This window comes from Pseudopipra pipra, chromosome Z (genome assembly GCF_036250125.1).
Source record: "Pseudopipra pipra isolate bDixPip1 chromosome Z, bDixPip1.hap1, whole genome shotgun sequence".
Taxonomy (NCBI): domain Eukaryota; kingdom Metazoa; phylum Chordata; class Aves; order Passeriformes; family Pipridae; genus Pseudopipra; species Pseudopipra pipra.
Genome location: NC_087581.1, coordinates 29,457,437 through 29,476,706, shown reverse-complemented (window position 1 = coordinate 29,476,706; position 19,270 = coordinate 29,457,437). Strand labels below are relative to the sequence as shown.

Genomic DNA, 19,270 nt, shown 5'->3' with positions numbered 1-19,270 from the left:
CACTGGGGGCTATCCTGTCCTATCCTTCATGGGCTCCGGTGATTCTACTCTGATTGTCACTAGACTAAACAGACCAGTGAAATTGATCCCAGTATCAAGAACTCAAGTGTGGAAACTGTTGTCCTCTGGTGATCCCCTATGAAAATTCAGGGAGTTGCTGGAGTCCCTATATTTACATATATAGGGGTTCTTGTCTATCCTGAAGAGTCTTTGGGGCTGACAGACAGCTGTGTGTGCAAACACTTCTTCCAAGACATCAAAAAGGGCTAAATAAGAAAATGCGGCCAGGTTGTTGCTGCTTTTCTGAGATGACAGGATGTGCCTGTCCAGGGGCCAGGTAATGGCAGGGTCCCCAGGCACAGAGAACAGCAGTGTCACCTCGTGCTGTCAAGTAGCAATGTGAGAGGAAACGAGGCAAAATTATAAGATCAGCAAATTTTTTTTTTTTGATGACGTGTATTTTAAGCCATGAGCAAGGACAGAATGCCAGTAGTACATCACAAGATATATTCTTTAGGTCTTTATCTTTTTTTCCAGCCTAAGCACATGTATGGGTTGGCCTGTCTATTTGAGACTCCTTGAAGAGGTGCGCAATAGCTTCAGCACACAGCAGAATGCTGTGGTTTGGTGAAACAGGTCACAGCTTGGCATTTACTGCTTCATTTCTTCTCAGGTCAATGAAATATCTGCTATGCTGGGAAAGGACTTTACAGTGACTCGCTCTAAGCTTGTTCAGTTTGATCCAGGTATGAATCAGTGCACAGAATAATTCTAAAATTAATTCACAGAAAATGTAAACTCTTGCTTTGGAGAGTGAAATCTGTTATGTATCTTTAACTAGAGGAGCCAAATAGTATTAAAGACACTTGGACTCATTTTCTGGAAGGGCTTCCTTTGTGAATTAGTATCCTTAATACTTAGGGTGAGATGGTATAGGGTCCCTTTACATCAGTTAAAATACAAAAAGTGCTGAAATGACGACTCCTAATCTCCCTACAGCTAGGCTGGGGAGGACTCATCCTGAATTGAGCTGTGAGATGCTTTAAAAACTTCAGTCATAATTAGTAAAGCCCAGGACACAAATTTGAACAAAACTGAGTACAACTGAAGTTATTCAAGGGTTACAAGATCTTTTCTCATTCACATAATGGAAGCTAGAAGTTACTCAGGAAAGGCAAGGAACCAGGCAAAAATCTTGTGAACAAGTATAAAATCCGCCTAAAAGGTTGCACTTCAATCTAAGACAGTCTTTGATCCATTTGCAGGTCTTTTGAATAAGTGTTCCATCTCTAAAATTAGGCTTTTTAGATAAAAACCCTACGATTTTCTCTTGAAAATTGCAATGTACTAAAATCTATGTACTCCAGTGCCATTTTGCACATCTACAGCAGCTTTTTGTTACATTGTGTGCACTTCAACAGAACCATCATTGCCCAGGAACAAATTCAAACTTAATGTTATTTGGAAGAACAGCAGGAGTCCAGTCAGTTGGTAGGAGCACAATAGCATACACAAGCTACTCCATTCTAGCTGCAGACATGTTAATTAATATATTTCTTTGACATCCTGATTGATTGAAATAGCACTTAAAGAGTAATTAAAATGTTTATTTTCATTAGGAATGTCAACCAAGACATGGAATATAGCAATTACCTGTGACGGATTAGAGGAAGATGATGAAGTCTTTGAAGTAGTTCTGAACTCCCCTGTGAATGCTGTTCTTGGCACACGGACAAGAGCTGTAGTGAAAATTTTGGACTCAAAAGGAGGTATTCTCTTTTGATCCTCATCATTAGGATGGTGGGACAATCTTGTCTGAGTAGCTCCCTATTTTCAACCACAAGTTGTTCCTAACACTCACCTTTAGTTCAAACTGCTTAATTTCTTCTTAGAGAAAACAGGCTCACCAGTTGTAAACCCTTTATTCTCTCACACAATCATATGCATCCTCTGAGGAAACACAGCATGGAGAAAGCAATGAGCACAAAATAAGAAAGGTGCCAGGAAAGAAAACACTTTTCATAACAACATGAGTTCAGTTCTCATGTATTAAAGTGGGAAAAAATGTTTTTATGTCCATTAGAATGTGTTTTTTCCCAGTTACTGTTCAGCAGTTATACATCTCTATAAAAGATTTATTTTCCTTTCAAAAAAGAAATCTAACAAATGAACCAACTCTTAGCAATATATGTTCCATGCTTAACGAACACAGTCCACAACTTTACAGCACACAGCAGTGATCGTTACAGAGTATAGGCTTTTAAGAGTGCATTATTATTGTGTTTTTCAGTGGTCAGATGTTGTGTGCCTAAAACATACCCAAAAAGAAGCAACTGTAGAAACACAAAAATAGAAAAGCTGTAGAAAAATAGAAATAACTAGCAAAGCATCTGAGTCCCCTGAAAGCCGAAGAATGTTTTTTCTTGTGGTGTTTAGTGAAACTATTTTAAATACCTATGTTGCAATGAATTAGGCTTCATGTTATAAAAAATCCTTTCAAAATTTCAGATTTGTTTTCTCCTTAACTATCCTAATGTAAATCATAATGTAAATGACACACTGAATTTGTGGAAACAATAGTGTCCTGTATTTCAGAGGAGGAAATTGTCTGGGCATGATGGAAGTATCACCAATGGTAGTTAAAGATACCTGTCTCTCTTACCAAAAAAACAGCACTGCAAACCCCAATATATGGAGAAAAACAGGTATTTTCAGTAGATGCTTGGTTGAAATTCTGACCTGTGGGTAGACAGATGCATCACATGTGAAAACATACATATATAGGTAGCATTGCAATCATAGTCATAGCGAACCCCAGAAATGAGGATGACTAAACAAACAGCAAATCAACTACTTCAAGTGAAAGAATCATCCAACTTTTAATGACAAGCTGTTTATGTGCCCATATCAACGTGACCAGTTATCTGCTCATGCAGTTAGAACTGACCATCTGCCATTTTTATGCTTTCAGGTCAGTGCAGCTATTCCCATTCTTCTAGCCAAAGCAAGCATGGCTTCTGGGGGAGAGGAACACTGTTTCCAGTTTCCAAAGGCTCCTCATCACCTTCCAGGCCTGGCAATTTTTCCCTGGAAGGGATCCCACTGCCTCCTTCCAAAGGGATGAGAGAGCATGGAGGGGACCCGTGGCGGGAGCACAGCTTGGTGAATCTGTCAAGGACCAGGCTGAGAGTGACTGGAAATGGCAGAATAGTAAGACATTTCTGTAGTTCAGTGATTGACTGATTTGCGAATTTATTGTGATGTGATATCTTAATTAAACTGTCATATTTTTGTAGTGATCCTACCTGACCATACAATAACTATAAACTACCAGAGTTTGCTCTGAATCAGACCAGAAAGCTATTTAAAAATACTACAAATAAAAAAAAAACCAACGAACCAACCAAAACCAAAACCAAAACAAACAAAAACAAACAAACAAACAAACCCACAAAAATCCATGTGTGCAAGAGAGGAAGAAAAACATGATTTGGGGCAGGAAACAGGCATCAAACAACTTCAGCAATTATGAAGCCTCTCATTTTGTATAAATTATGGGGCAGTCAGAAGAAAGAAGTCAGTGGAGCCAGGCAAATGTATAGAACTTGTGCATCTGGTACTGAACCTCTAAAGCTGAAAATACTGTTAGCTTAAACAGGAAACAGTTATTTAAATCTTGCCCACTGATTTTCCTGCTTAAGTTATATTGGTTTAGCTAGGTGGTTTAATAACTTTCTGCTACTGTAACCTTAAAAGTTAATGGAATCCCTTCATAAAGACGCTTGTAATTTGTGCTTTTTAATGGCTGTTTTCAGAGGTTATCCATTTCTATTCTGAAAGAGAAAGAACTAAAACCTAGACATGCTCTTCATGATTTATAACCTAAATCTTGTAGTAAATTTTGCATAAAGTCTATTTGTTTCTATAATGCATGAATATGCTCATCTCATTCTGCTGTTCTGCTTTTTTCAGGTTCAGCCTTCATCTGTATTTAGAAATGGAACAGATGTGGTTTTCAAAGTAAGAGCATTATGAGTATTGGTCATCCATTTCTGTGATTTCTTTCTGATTCTGTTCTTTCCAGGCTTTATCACTTTTAATAATTTTCCTATGTATCTTTCTTTTCCTTTGGTGTAATTTTCCCTTGATTTACAACAATTTGTATTATAATTAATTTTTATTATTATTTATTTAGTTTATTTAAGAGTTGCTTGTATGTACTAACCCTCTCTTTTCCCTCTCTTGTTCTTCTTGCATGTGTGATACTGTAAAACAAAGTATCATGGGATGGTATCACTCAAAATAGAGGATGACACCTCATCAGCTAAAACTAACAAGAGGGCAAAACCACAGGTAAATGTCATCTCCTCTAAGAAGATAGAAATTCCACAGGCTGATAAGGCAGAACTTGCATCTGAACCAAGTTTGAGACATAAGGTATGAAACATTTTGTTTCATAGGCATTTTCACCATCTGTCTTCAGTCATGCTGTTTTCCAAATTGATTTAACACCTCTGAGATCTGCAGCCTAACCCTTCCCACTCCAAAGCTGAGTTTAACCAATACACAGATAACAACTCAGCCTTTGAAAAGTTTTCATGGCATAAAATTTTAATATAAGGCTTAATTAATCTATTTCATGTTGCTTGTTTGTTTTGTGTAATTATTTTCCTTCTAATGTTATAATGACATTTTCTCTTTCCAGGACTTTTACTCTTTTCCGAAGGCCTGTACATCAGATTTAAAGGGTCTCTTGCATTATGAAGAAAGCACTCAAAAGTTATTTCAGTGTGACGGGATAACATGGAAATTCTGGAATTCCCAAAGCAAGGTAAAAATGTAGCCATGAGTATGCACCTAAGCCAGAGTATGAAGTCTGCAATGAGTGATACTCTCAAACAAATGACTTTCTTTTAGCTTGTACAGGGAATAAAAGTGTTGTCCAGAGTAGGTTTTCTTTCAGCAGAAATAAAAGTTTCCCAGAAATATGATGAGGACTTGACTGCTGGGGTTGCCTTTCCTCTCTGTCATCCACAGGTGCTCCTGGACAAACCATGTGAGCACTGGTGCCTTGGTGCTTGTGAGTATGTGGGCATAAGACAGTTTGGGAATGAACTCTGTGAGAGAATGAGTAGCAGTTAGTGAAATTAGCTTACTTAGGTATTCTGTAAACATACATTCCCTCCATCACGTAAGATGTTATGCTGAATTTTGTTGCACTGCATTCCCTATGCAGACTGCAGGACACAGTCAGTGGTGTCCAAACTAACACAATCTCTTTAGAGGATTTTTGAACTGAAACCTGTTGTCACCATTAAAACTACTAATTATAAATTGTAGCCTCCTCTGGCAAGCACTTATTTATTGAAGTCTTTTAAGCAATGCTGTAGCTTTATTGATACACATTGAAGCTCATGCTCAGTTTAATTCTGGGCATTAGTGCACAGACTATCTGTGCACAGACATCTGCTCACAGATCACTGCGAGCATAAGTCTGTTTTACCTTTTCTTCTTTTATTTTAGGAGGTAAGCATGAAGAAATGTCCTTCTGGATGGAGTTATCATGAAGGCAGCTGCTACTTCCTGGTAGTGAATCACAAGGTCACCTGGAACACTGCTGCTCAGGCTTGCAGAGAACAGTAAGCGACCACCATGCAAATGTGTTTGATGTGCACTGCTGTTGCCCTGAGCTGAATGCTGCTCTTGAGGCCAAATTTAATCAGATATGCCCCAATTTGGCTGTTCTGCATAGTTCCCAAAAAAACAGAACAATTTTTGGGATTCAGACCCAGTGGAGGATAGAAATACTGTTAGTCTCATAAAGTTTCAGGTGGTGATGCTACCGTATTCCCAGCACAAATTTCCAACGTTGTCCACTTGCATTAAGGATATTTCCTAACGGGAGAGTTAGTCTGAGAGAAGAGAAATACAGCAATGACTCAGAATTTCATCCTCTCTGACCCACCACTTCCTTGGCTCTACCTTCACTTGATATAGCAACAGTAAGATGTTGCCAGCTCCTGTGTGCCTCACTGTATTTTTCTGAAGATGCAGCTCTGCAGATTCTGTAACTACTTGAAAACTTTAACTTTCAATTTAACAGTATGTTTCTGACTTTTTAAGGATAAATAAAGGCATAACCACAACAGCAGCAGCAGCAACAACCACAACAACAACAGTAATAGTTGTCTCAAAGTAAGAGTCAAATAAAAACCCTGACAGTCTTGCTCTTTGGGCATCTGCTTTGTGATTTTGGTTTTAAGAGCATTAAGTTAGCACTGGAAGAAATGCTAGCCATGGTAAAATGAAGCTTGCCCTAGGATCATGTATTCTCTCTACCTTGTACTGAATTATGAGCATCAGGTCAAAGACCAATCTGAATAATAGCAAGGGCTTAAAAAGACCTCTCCATTACTCCGTAAAAGGAAAATTAGAGCAGGGAAGACTCGGAAATGAAAGAAACAGAATATATTCCGTAAGCAGTGGAAGGACATACAGGAAACATGAATCATGGCCAAGCATGCATAACAAACCTTGATTCATTCCACTCAGTTCTGCCAGATCATGTTGTCTTGGTAACATACAAAATAAAAGTGTTGGTTCTAATACTTCCCAGCTATTGGAAGATATTCTTTGCTAAAATGTAAATGTTACCTGCTCTTGTGAGCTCACCCCAAATTTCACATGACTACTTGGTTTACTTAAAATTTCGGCTCCTGAAATTGTTTTCTATTGTCTGCATTTATTATGGTATTTATGCAAAAAAAGCTGTAAACAGTGATATTTTATTTTTTTTTTCTGAAGGCTTCAATGTTCAATTGATACCTTGGGAATATATGTCACTCTACTGGGAGGTGTTTCCCATCTCCAAAAAGAGTGTGCTTCTGGGGACCCATATTTTTTGTAGGTGGTAACTTCTTGGTGAAGGCTATACTGTACAATGTAGATATTAAACTGAAGAGCAGTAAATAAATGAAAGCAACAGTAAGTAAATGACTGTGTTAAACACCTGCACAAAATGTCAAGGCATATCACTGAGTCCACAAGGAAATGAATCCTAGGGCAGCGATGATTCAATTAATGTCATACTAGCATAGACTTAGAAAGCTTTATCCTGGTAAATGAAGTCCTCCTGTCCTCCATATGGAACTGATTTACAAAAGCACAATCTCAGGAACACACTTAAAATGAGACAAGAAGATAACTTAGTAAATTTAGTTCTGTGCTTTTTCCCAGCTCCTCCTGGCAATCACCACTGCCACTGATTATGGTATTTCTGTTATTAATACTTATTCTGTTGACATTTAAATAGTTGATATTTCAAACAAGGAAGTAAAACCAACATGGAGGTCAATCTCAATTTTTAATAGATCAAGCAAGCATTAAATGAAAATATTAGAATTGACTTTCAGTAAATCAGCCAACTTCACTGAAAAAGAATAATTTTTTATTACTACAAAAATGACATTACTTTAAACTTCTATTCATTTGTCTTGCTAGAATTTTTCTATTACAAAGACAAGGGGAAAAGCACAAGCACTGTTAAAGTTGATTCACTAACAGTCTCTAAGTAACCAACCTCCTAGCCTCCTTGAGGAAGCATTGCTATCCTGAGCTGATGGACTGGGCAACAAGCTGTACAAAAAAGAAGTAGGCAGGTTGCAGAGGGTCCAGAGAAAGGCCACAAAGATGATCAAAAGACTGGAAAGCCTGCTATGTGAGGAGAGAAGGTTTAGGGGAGCCCTTATCACCATGTTCCAGCATTTAAAGGGATTCTACAAGGAAGATGGAGACTCCCTTTCTACAAGGAGTCACGTAGAAAAGATAAGCAGCAGTGGGAACAAGTTACTCCTGGTGAGATTCCAACTAGACACAAGAGAAGACTTTTTTTCACAATGAGACCATCCATTAGAATAGTTTCCCCAGAGGAGTGGTGGATTCCCCGACATCAGACACTTTAAGGTTCATCTGGACAGGGTGCTGGCCCATCTTGGCTGGACTGTGCTTTTGCCAGAGGGGTTGGACCAGATGATCCTTGAGTTTCCTTCCAACCTGATATTCTGTGATTATATTCCATGAAAGCAATGCTATCAATTTCTTGTGTAAGCAGTTGTTGTCTGGACATAACTATATATGCGGGGGCTTATGCAGATCTGCTTATGCAGATCTGGGCTTTTATTGACACACATCGCATCCATTTGTTGCAGGTAATATACCAACCTTTCCTTCAGTTTCCATGTGCATGTTAGAAGTAGAACACATAAATGCGTGTCATGATGCAAGTTGCTCTAGCTTTGTTTGTATGCATGAAGAGGTTCTTGGCACTATGAAGAGAAGCATCTGGGGGATATTACGGCTGAGTGATCCCACAGCAGCCTGATTTAGAAGCAATTTTGGTGATTTATGTCACAGTTCTTGTTTATCCCATAGGAACACATCCTCTCCAAGGGTCAGTACAGCAGGGCTCACTCACATGTGAGATGGTTTCACTGCTGCCACTGAGGGGATGGAACAGGACTGGATAGACAGAACCCACGGTTGTGTCTTTTGCTTTGTTAGTCATATTATACCTTTATCTTCTTGAACATTTAAATAAACATTCAAATATGGTCAGATTTCAGATCCTTTACTGCTAGCTATGTAAGTCAGGGGCAGTTATTTTGTTTGGTGTTAGTGTATTAGCTGCATATGGCTTCAATCCTTGGGAATCATAGGCAGAACCACATCCAACAAAATAGGTTAGATCCTTCAGGATGGCTCAGTGTTGCCTACTGCAAAGCAAGATGGAGCCTGCTGCCCTCCTCTCCTAAAACTGTGCTGGTTCTGTAAGTGACAGGTTTAATTTACAGCATTACGAGTGACTCCAGCATGGGAATTCAGGTACCTAGAGTCTATTGTATCTTGTCTGACTTTCAACTGCCATTCTGGAAGTGCAGGGCTCCTGCAAGCTCTGCATCGTGTCTGCCACTCATCTGAATGCTCTGAATACGACAAGGTGTTGTAAGCAACACTAGACACCTATTTCAAGGCATCAGGATAGGTGACCAAACAAAAGACTGGGATGAGCGCAGCCTCTCAGTCACCCCCCACCTCCTTCAACATCAGTATAGGATGTGGATTTACTACAACAGTTAAAATTAAATATTCTCTTGTCCTATGGAGACCTTCATACCTAGTCAAATGTGCTTATTCTGAGGTTAAATTTAACAAAATGGTACAAGACTCTTTAAAACTTATTGGATAATTTAATGGAAAATCAGTAAAGTCTTTGTGCTAAGTGTTTTCCACTTCTACTTCAAGGTCAATAGCTACCCAAAATATTTCCTTAATTTAGGCAACTGCTCAAAGATAAAGGATGCTCTTGATTTGATGGCAAAAATTTTAAAGCCCATAGGAACAATTTCAAGTGGGCTTTTTAACACAGAAATATAGCATGGCTCCTTATCTTGAGTAATTTACATTAGGAAGTGTTAGATTTACACAACTCCATAAATAATGTTATCTTGTCATTTCCGGTGTCTGACGCTCTGCCTAGAGGTTCAGTAATTAATATTATCAGAAGTGGTATGTTCCTTCAGGACTGATCTCATTTCCCTACAATACATATAACCCCTTAATTAGGTGTAACAATTAGAACAGTTGTTCTGTCTTCAATAATGCGTGTTTCTCAGGCTGTATTTAGAAAGCACTCCTATAGAGAAAAGATTAGATAACGTTATAACTATTTCAGTGCTTTCCTTTCACAGTGCTGAAGTCTCTCTCTGGTATGTGGATTGAAGTAAAAGTCTGAAACGTATTTCTCAGACCACCCCTGTATGTCATAAATGATACAGCAGTTACTGATACAGAATGGTACTTTTTGTTTTCACATTTTCTAAGACAATTGAAATAACAGGAGTAAGTATGCTTACCTGAAGTAACTTTCTTAGTTCCTGGATTTTGAGTGTCCTTAAACAGAAGCTAGATAAAATGCTTTATTTTTGCTCTTGGTCAGCTAGTAGTGATACCACAGAAACTGCTGCCCAAACCTCTCCTTAGCCCCAGATTTGGTCAGTGTGACCACAGTCACTGTGAGGGGAAATGGTATCCTCCTGCTGAAGCAGTTAGCCTGGGAGAATGCCCTGAATTAACTGAGCCTGCTTTCCTGGACATTTGTCTGCAGAAGAAGATGGAGTACAATACTTTCCAAGAGCTTATGTCAGCTCACTGGAGATTCAGTGCCTGGTAAATGAGCCCAGAAGAGTGGAAGTATGTCACCCTCGGGACACAGAGGCACAAATGCCATGCACAAAATTTCACTGTGATGAGAGACACAGTTGAAGTCCTGCTGAGAGCTTCACTGGGTGCAGTTTTGGGAACCTGTACAATAAGCGAGTGCACAATCTCAAACCCTACCAGGCAGTTGCTAACCCCTTTGGAAAGACATGAGCAATGTTTCTGAGCCATCCCACCACACCTCTGTGTGAGGAAAGTGTACACAGAATTACAGAGTATGCTGAGTTGAAAGGGACCCACAAGCATCGAGTCCAATCCTTAGCCCTGCACAGACCATCCCCAAGACTCATACCATGTGCCTCAGTGTTGTCCAAATGCTTTTTGAACTCCGTCAGACTTAGTGCTGTGACCACTGCCTTGGGGAGTCTGTTCCAGTGCCCAACTACCCTCTAGGGGAAGAACCTTTTCCTAATACCCAACCTAAACCTCCCCTGACACAACTTCAGGCCATTCCCTTGGGTTCTGGTCACTACAGAGAAGAGATCAGTGCCTGCCCCTCCTCTTCCCCTCACAAGGAAGTTGTAACTGCAATGAGGTCTCCCCTTTGATCTCCTCTTCTCCAGGCTGAAAAGACCAACTGACCTCAGCTGCTGCTCATATGGCTTCCCCTCAAGGCCTTTCACTGTCTTCATTGTCCTCCTTTGGACTCTCTCTAAGAGCTTAATATCTTTCTTATATTGCAGTGCCCCAAACTGCACACAATGTTCAAGGTGAGGCCGCCCCAGTGCAGAGCAGATCGGGACAATCCCCTCCCTCAACTGACTGACAAAGCTTTGAGTGATGCCCCCCAGGATACAGTTGGCCCTCCTGGCTGCCAGGGCACTGCTGACTCAGATTCAACTTGCCTTTGACCAGGATCCCCAGGTCCCTTTCTGTGGCACTGCCTTCCAGCATTTCATTCCCCAGTCTGGTCAAACATTCCAGGTGCAGAATCCGGCACTTCCCCTTGTTGTACTTTGTTTGGTGATTGCCCAGCCCCCTGATTTGTGGAGGTCTCTCTGCAGGGCCTCCCTGCCTTCGAGGGAGTCAACAGCCCCTCCCAGTGTTGTATCATCTGCAAACTTGGTTCATTTGAGACATCCTTTTGTTTTCTGGTGGTCCCTGAACTTAGAGGGTCCCTGACTGGACCTATATTACTTGTCTAGGCCAGCCATGATTCCACAGGTGAGGGCTAACACCCAGCTGTCCTGCAGGCCTTGGCAGATCCACCATGCAAAGTAGAGCAGAGAGCGACTCCACCCCCTGCTGTTTTGGTTGACTTGCTGGGATAATGGAGGAGGCCTTTGCAGCAGGAGCATCCTCCATCAGCATTACAATGAATTTGTTTTGTACTATTCCCTTCTGGGCCCAAATTAAGGAATGGTCCATTTGTGCAGTAGGGACTGTGTAGAATATTTGTGGACTACTACTCTGAACTCCTCCTGATGTAAATTTTTGCTGCTTCCCTGTCTTGTGTGGCATCATATGGAATCCATGGGATCACTACTCTCAGAAGAGGTAGAGGGCAGTAACAGGAATGGAGCTCCAGGCATGGGTCTCTAACTGGGCAGCAGGCTTGATGGTGGGCTTGCACCACCATCATGGTCTCCATAGTGGACTCACGTCTGTCCTGTAATTCTTGAGACCTGGTTGTTGTTCCAGCTCTTAAGACAGTCTTTACTTCATTTGGAGGAATAGTGATCTTTTGTCTCTGTTTACTGGCAAAAGTACTGAAATTAGCAAAACCTCATAAAGCCGTTGGCTTATTCTGCTTCTACAAAAGGGGTTTTTGCTCTCTTAAAACATGTTCTGATGAGCAGTGTTGTTTGCTTTGGCCCTATCAAGCATCACCCGCGATGTTATGAGAGGCTGAAAGGGTTGGAATCACTGTTAGATTGAGTGGCAGTCAGAAATATTGGACAGATATGACAGCATCAGAGGGATGGCAACAGCAGGCATGACATGTAAAAAGCTGACATGATATCAGTGCAGATAGAAAGATGGATAAATAGGAGAATGAAGCCATTGATGGCTGACAGTGTCTGACAAATTTGAAGAATACCATTTGTCTTAATCCTCCAGGATTTAGATTGGCCTCTAAATGGCTTAAGAGCAGCCTGCAGGTACTTACATGTTTGGTACCGGTTGGAAGACTCGTCAGTGGCAAGGCCACTCAGTGGTTAGGGTTTGCAAATACTCCTTTGTATATGGCATTCTTTAGGTACAAATGCAGAGCAGAACTTATATATTGACTTAATTCAGAAATAGTCTGCTTTATACACACCACAACTGCTCTCCATTGTGAATTAAATGTGTAGTCATTGTAGACAACCCTCTGAAGAATGGGCTGCTCCTCAGAGCCTTTTCAGATATGAAACTTCTTGTGAAGAGCAACTTCGGAAACCCATGGTATACCTGCATTTACCGAGTGCAGGTTCATAAAAGAATGGAAAAACAGAATACCTCAACTGAAAGGCAAAATTGAAAAGGATGAAAATACTAAAGAAGAAAGAGGGTGGGATAGGTGGAGAAGAGAGAAATGCAGGGAATGATGTGACAGCCTGAATGTTGATTTTAGAGGGTGCATGTGTTAGCTGTGACAGGGAAGATTTAGCTTAGATATTAGGGGAAGATTCTTTCCCCCAGAGGGTGGTTGGGTGCTGGAACAGGCTCCCCATGAAAGTGGTCACAGTACCAAGCCTGACAGAGTTCAAGAAGTGTTTGGACAATGCTCTCAGGCACATAGTGTGATTCTTGGAGCTGTCTTGTGCAGGGCCCGGAGTTGGACTGCAATGGGTCCCTTCCAACTCAGGACATTCTAAGATTACTTTTCAGAACCACACCACCACTTAAATCTGTTATTCAAAGCTTCAGTCTTTTCAGAACCTGATTTTAAAAAGATACAGTCTGCTCTACTACCAAATGAGTGAAGCTGGCTTTTCTTTCAGTGGCTTGGATTTTTGTGAAGGAAGTTATTATTTTATGGAAAATATGATATCAATAATTGTGCTAATGGTTTAAAACACAGTTTGTGAATATGAGGCACGTATTTTCTGTATACTTTTTTTTCAGTTGCTCAGCTGATTCAATTTTTCTGTTAGAAAAATGAGGCTAGGACTTTGGTTCCTCTCCACGTAATCCACAATTTTAAGACTTTATTTCCATGTAATTATTCTTTCATTTCAGTAAGTCATGGGGTTTTTTTCCTGTGACAAGTTACTTATATGCTTTATACTAGAACCAGTGCCCCATGTTGATAAGTTGACCTGTCTGTCACTCTGTGGAATGCTAATTACTCTGTCCTCTCTTCTTGAGCCTAGATACCTGGGGAGTCTAGCAAGTGTGGCTAATGAACAACATATGCAGTGGCTGTGGGACTTCGGTGGGAGGATGCCCTTTTGGATAGGCAAGTATATCCACTGCCTGTCCTCTCTGAGCATTAAATTCCTGTGCACCTTGAAAAGCAGGAACTGCCACAGCAGTTCCAGCCCAGTTTTCAAACATTGGATTGTACTCAACTTTCTGCTGCTTTTATTAGTTCAGAGCAAAGCATAAGCCAAAAGCATAATTTACCTCACTAATTTTATAAGTCTATATCAAAAAGAAGAGTTTATTGTGTTGCCCATTGCTGGATAGTTTTTATCTTGAAACCTTTCCCATTTTAACACAAGCTGATGAAAATAGCTCCTACACTTTTATTTGTCTCACCGTTCTTTTGACTGTTATTTCATTTATCTTTAATTTAGCTTTTTTTATTTGTTAGTTTTAACTTTAAACAATTATGTATGTTCCTGATAAATTAATGATGCCATCTTGTGTCAGAATTCTTATGAATTAATTAGATGAACATTTCATCATATCATTTTAGATTTAGCTAGTTCTTATTATGCACATTATATTTAGTAAGAAATGGAAAGAATTCAGATGGGTCTTCTTGTTTCTGCTATACTGTCCTCAATTTGGTTCTTATTTTTCAATTCTGATCTGCAATTGTCAGCTCTAAGTAGTTTTCTGAGATTAATTTACTAGCTATAATAAATTAACTTTAAAAAATACAGTTAGTTTGGAATCTTGTTTAGTGGTCTCATGATTTTGTTAACCTGAGAGAAATAAATTCTGCTGACAAGAATAAAGACTACAAGACTGTTATGTCAATTTTCTGATCTTGGTCACTCTTAAGAAGACAAGTCTTATCTAAAAATATGTCACCTACCTTACCGTCTTAGTAACTCAGAGGCTAAGTGAAAAAATATGTTTTATGTTGTACTAATTAACACAACCTAATTTTACAACTGTTAATCTAAATGGTGTAAACAAGGTCTAAAAACATCTGCAGGATTTTACATTCAGAGGAAATCTGAAGGCATCTGAGGTTGCCCAGACTAGAATATAATATTCTCCTTGCTATCTCAAGTATCAGAACAGAAACTGTAAAGGCATAGACATGTGATAGATGGAAAGAGGAAAAACATTTTAGATAGGCGCTAATGTGGAAAAGTATGTTTTTCTTATTCAGATGGCCCTAATTGTTATTCAAGTGGCCTAATTAAATACTAAATTGTGTTTTATTTGTGTTCCATCAGATGGGTTTTTCTCAGCGCTAAATTGTATGCATTTTTCAACAAAGATACAGAACAAAATACTTCTCTTGGCATCGGGCTCCAGAAACAGTAAACATCACTGATTTGGTCTTACTGATTTCACACAGGCTTGAATGACCAAGTCAATCCTGGACATTGGGAGTGGAACGGAGGAGAACCTGTAACCTACATAAACTGGAGAAGAGGCTCCAACCGCTTTCCAGTGAGAGGAAGAAATTGTGTATTTGTGCAGAAGCGAGGAAAATGGCAAGCAACTGACTGCAAGAATGTCAGACCAAACAGCTATATATGTTCAAGAAAGTTGTAAGGAATGGAGGATGCCTGTGAAAGCATAAGTGGACATTCATGCTGTTTCAGTGTATTATCTGCAGACATGGGAGTGTAGTTAGAAAACTGTCCTGATTATCAGCAAGGTTTATGTTATATGCTGCCAGAGGTGCAGATGCACTGCCTCTAACCAAGGTATAGAGGTCCACTGCAAAGTTTAAGTCTAGATTAAATTTTGAATTCTCCCCAAAGACATTGATGTATCACTTACTCGTATGTATTTTTACACCAAAGAGCTAGGCCTCAAAGCTTTCATCGCACTTCTGTGTAAAAGTACTTAAAAAAAAAAAGTAGCAAATCAGTTAATTTGCTTTGCTCTTAAGGAGGGGTTGTGAATTGGCTGTTGCTTTAATTTGTTTGCAATGAAAACTGCAGTCACAAAAGGAGGAAGACTGCTGGGGGTGAAAATGGGGGCAGACTTTTGGCTAGAACCAGGTCCTCTTGGGTGATGAGGGGAGTGACATCATGTAAGTACACAGGGCTTCTTTGGTTGATGCCTTAGTGCAGTGTCTTACAAAAGTACCAATGGCTGGATTTAGTGACAGAGTACAATAGGAGCAAAGTTTGTGTTTTTTTTCCTACCTCCCAAGGCCAACTCTGGATCCCTGTGGATCTGTTCATACAGAGTTGCATATTGTTTCATATTCCTAACCAAAATTTTTAACTGGTTTTTTTGAATTGCAGGATACTGGTGTAATTTTTAGTGTAATTAAATAATGGGACATCTCTACATCTAATGTTATATCAAAAGAATGATTTATTAAAAAAATACTGAAGCTTAATCCTAGAATATTATCTTAGGATATTCAGTGACACATGAACATCAATAGGATTTATATGTGTGTATAAAACAATGTAATCATGAGAGATATTTTGTACTAAAGCAGCTATGGCTTTTGAAAAGTATTAATCTAAGTCCTTATTAGGGATTTGAGGTTTATGAATAATATTTAAAAATCCAGATTTATTTCTGAGAAAGAGTTTAAAATCAGCCGTTAATAGGAAAAAAACCAGCTGGCCATAAGTTATTATTTTAGATATACACAGTTGCAGTATAACCATTTTGTAACATTGTAATAAATTTATATTTGACCTGTCAAAAGCTTGCTTTAGGATCTTCTTACTGCCGGCCTTAACATTAAAAAAAAAAAGAAACCAGGCATAAGTTTCCCAAAAAATATAAAATTCAAGCTCCCCTCAAACCCTCTCTTTGCCCAGTGGGTGACAGTTGGTCTGGTACTGAGTGGGGTAAATTTGCCCTGTACCTATGAACTCTCATCCCCCCCCATCTGTCTGCCAGCTGCCACCAGTTGATCCTCCCCTTAATCATCTGTTCAGCCAGCCTCTGGATCAATTTTGCCCCAAAGGTGCAAAACCTCCTTCTAGGGTTTCTCACAGCAATTTCTCAGTCCTGCAAGGGACAGATGCAACAGAATCACCTCTCCTCTCTGGGCTGAGGGACACTTTCAGGGGTTATATATCCCTCTTCCTTGCCTCTGGTGTGCATTGGTTACTCATCCTCCCTCCTTGCCTGTGACAAGTTAAATCAATATGCATGTGAGTAGCTGGACAGTCTTTGTATATAGGAAAGAACCTTTCTGAAAGGGCTGTTGCCTATAAACATGAGCGTATTACAAAATCAGAGAAAAAAGAACTGCAGACAGAGCTTCCTCACCCTTATTGTTGCTATCAACAGATACAGACAAAAATATTTCCAGGATTTCTCTCTATTTTTTCCTTTTTTTTTCCCTTTTTTTTAAATGATAACATTTATGACAAGCTTCTAGACACCTTTTCTAGACATTAACTCTTTTGTTTAAGAAGTTTTCTAAATCAACATGTATAGGCTAATTGTCTCCAAACCAGGTACTCCTGAGTACCCATCCAGACCTGATTTTATTTCTGATAGTTTTCATTACAGAAAAAAATTAGCATCTAAAAAAGCACTCTTGAGATCTCTCAGTGGTGTGTTATGGAATTCCAGGGAAAGCTGACTAAGAGAGATACAAGCATAAACTTTTATTTCTTTATGACCCTCTTTTAATAAAAGCTGTAGAGTTTATTGGTGCTATCTTTATAAAGCCTATTGAGATTGCTCAAATACCTATCTGAATTATTTAATAAATGAATTATATGAATGGAGAGGGAATTTGAAAAAGGTGCTTGTTACTCGATCAGTAACTAATAAATGACTCATGCCATCTGAGACAACAGTGACCTCAGGTTTGTCTTTGTGAGAAGAGGGGAAATTTTCCCTTTTCTGTATTTCATTTGAACTGCCTTAAAGTGATTGCAGAATATGAAGATTCATTACACAACAGAATGTTAGGTGTGCAAACTGTATGTGCTACTGTTCTAATTATACCTAATACAATACACTAATGAAACAAAAATTCTTATATTGCAGTGCAAGTTTATTTCTGCTCTGAAAGGCTGCTGTATTGTTTTTCAATATAATCAATTCTTCCAAATGTTTATTAATAAATTTTAATTTTTCTGTCCTTAAAAGAGAAGTATTTTTTTCAGAGATTTTTACAACTTTTGTTTTTATTATTAGAATACTGGAGTTCAATGAATACAGCATACTTGGATCAGGGAAAGCAAAAATAAGGGGTTTTTTGCTGTTGACATAGGAAATTATTGCATCTAAGAAGCTTGGTAAAGGATGGGCCTAAAACCCTGAGGAGCTTTGGGGATATTTCCAGTCTTCAATACTTTTGAATTAGACTAAGTAAACTCAGGTATAAATCAGTATTTAGAGGATCAGCATCAGCAGGGGAATTTCAAAAGGCTGAAAGTAAGAATAAGGAGTGTGTAAATTCTGGTGTTCGCCTATGGATGTCACACTTTCTGGATAAACAAAGGATTTATTTCACCAGAACTATCCATATACCTTTTAAGAGCAATAGAACCAAGATGCAACAGCTCAGTGAAAAGAACCCAGTACTTAGCCTAGATTTCTATAGGGACGGGCAATGTGAGTTCTTTGTGTACTTGTCCCTTTTAACCACCTTCACTCCCTGTCAAATATCTTTTAAATATGTTGACCAATTCCAAACAAATTTGATAGAAAAGTAGTTGACTCAAAGACAACAGTTATGAAAAAATGGCTACGCAACCGGTCACAGAAACACTTTTTCCAAACAAAAATATTCTAAAATATTTGTGTTGCTATTAACTTTAAAGTATCAAGTTTTTAGTCTGAAAAAATCAGAAAAGTTCTTTTTTTTTCTACACATGGAAACTCACTGAATGTTTTCAAGTCTTTATTAACTCAAATTATAAAAATAATTTGGAGAGAATTATGTGTAAGATTCAGTGAATACTGTGATTCTACATTATTTACATCACAAGACTGGTGCTACTGTAATTCTTGTATTCAGAATGCTATATATATTGTTATGTTTAACTCTGTTATGTATTCTAATAAAAAACCAAAATATACTTTGGTGAATATGTACTTCATTTCATCATCTCAAAAACTTTTTCTCAAGTGATAAAGCTATAGTGTTTAGCATAGTAGAAATGCACTTAGAGTTAAGCATAATATACCTGCTGTTTGCTCTATGCAGTTTCTGAATTCTATTTCTTCTTCTGCTTGGGCCTGTTCTTGAATTAATATTATAATCACATTTGTACCATGAGTTAAATTCTCTTTGTACCATGAGTTAACTTCTCTTATGAGGAGAAACTGAGGGAGCTGGGCCTGTTTAGTCTAGAGAAGAGAAGACTTAGAGGGGATTTCATCAATACACACAAAGATCTGAAAGCTACTTATCAAGAGGATGGTGCCAGACTTTTGAATGGTGCCCGGCAACAGACAAGAAGCAGTGGCCATAAACTAGAACATAAGTTCCACCTCAATGTGAGGAAGAATTTCTCTGCTTTGAAGGTGGCAGAGCACTGGAACAGGCTGCTCAGGGAGGTCATGGTTTCCCTCTCTGGAGTATTGAAAACTCACCTGGACGTGTTCCTGTGTAACCTGCTCTAGGTGACCCTGCCTTGGCAGCTGGGTGATCTCCAGAGGTCCCTTCCAACCCTAATGATTCTGTGATTCTGTGAATGGGAATCTGGTATCTGAAGTACTG

At 39.1% G+C, this 19,270-nt stretch overlaps 1 protein-coding gene across 1 annotated transcript in view; it reads left to right on the top strand.

Moving 5' to 3' along the window:
- FREM1 (FRAS1 related extracellular matrix 1) overlaps positions 1–18,626 on the top strand; it is a 68,690-nt gene extending 50,064 nt beyond the window's left edge. Inside the window, exons 29-37 of the mRNA XM_064643127.1 lie at positions 674–746; positions 1,620–1,769; positions 2,972–3,210; positions 3,973–4,020; positions 4,279–4,437; positions 4,706–4,831; positions 5,524–5,639; positions 13,575–13,660; positions 14,963–18,626. Of these exons, the coding sequence (XP_064499197.1) occupies positions 674–746; positions 1,620–1,769; positions 2,972–3,210; positions 3,973–4,020; positions 4,279–4,437; positions 4,706–4,831; positions 5,524–5,639; positions 13,575–13,660; positions 14,963–15,162 (1,197 nt within the window). The 3' untranslated portion in view covers positions 15,163–18,626. The remainder of the gene's footprint in view (positions 1–673; positions 747–1,619; positions 1,770–2,971; positions 3,211–3,972; positions 4,021–4,278; positions 4,438–4,705; positions 4,832–5,523; positions 5,640–13,574; positions 13,661–14,962) is intronic.
- The last annotated feature ends 644 nt before the right edge of the window (positions 18,627–19,270 follow it).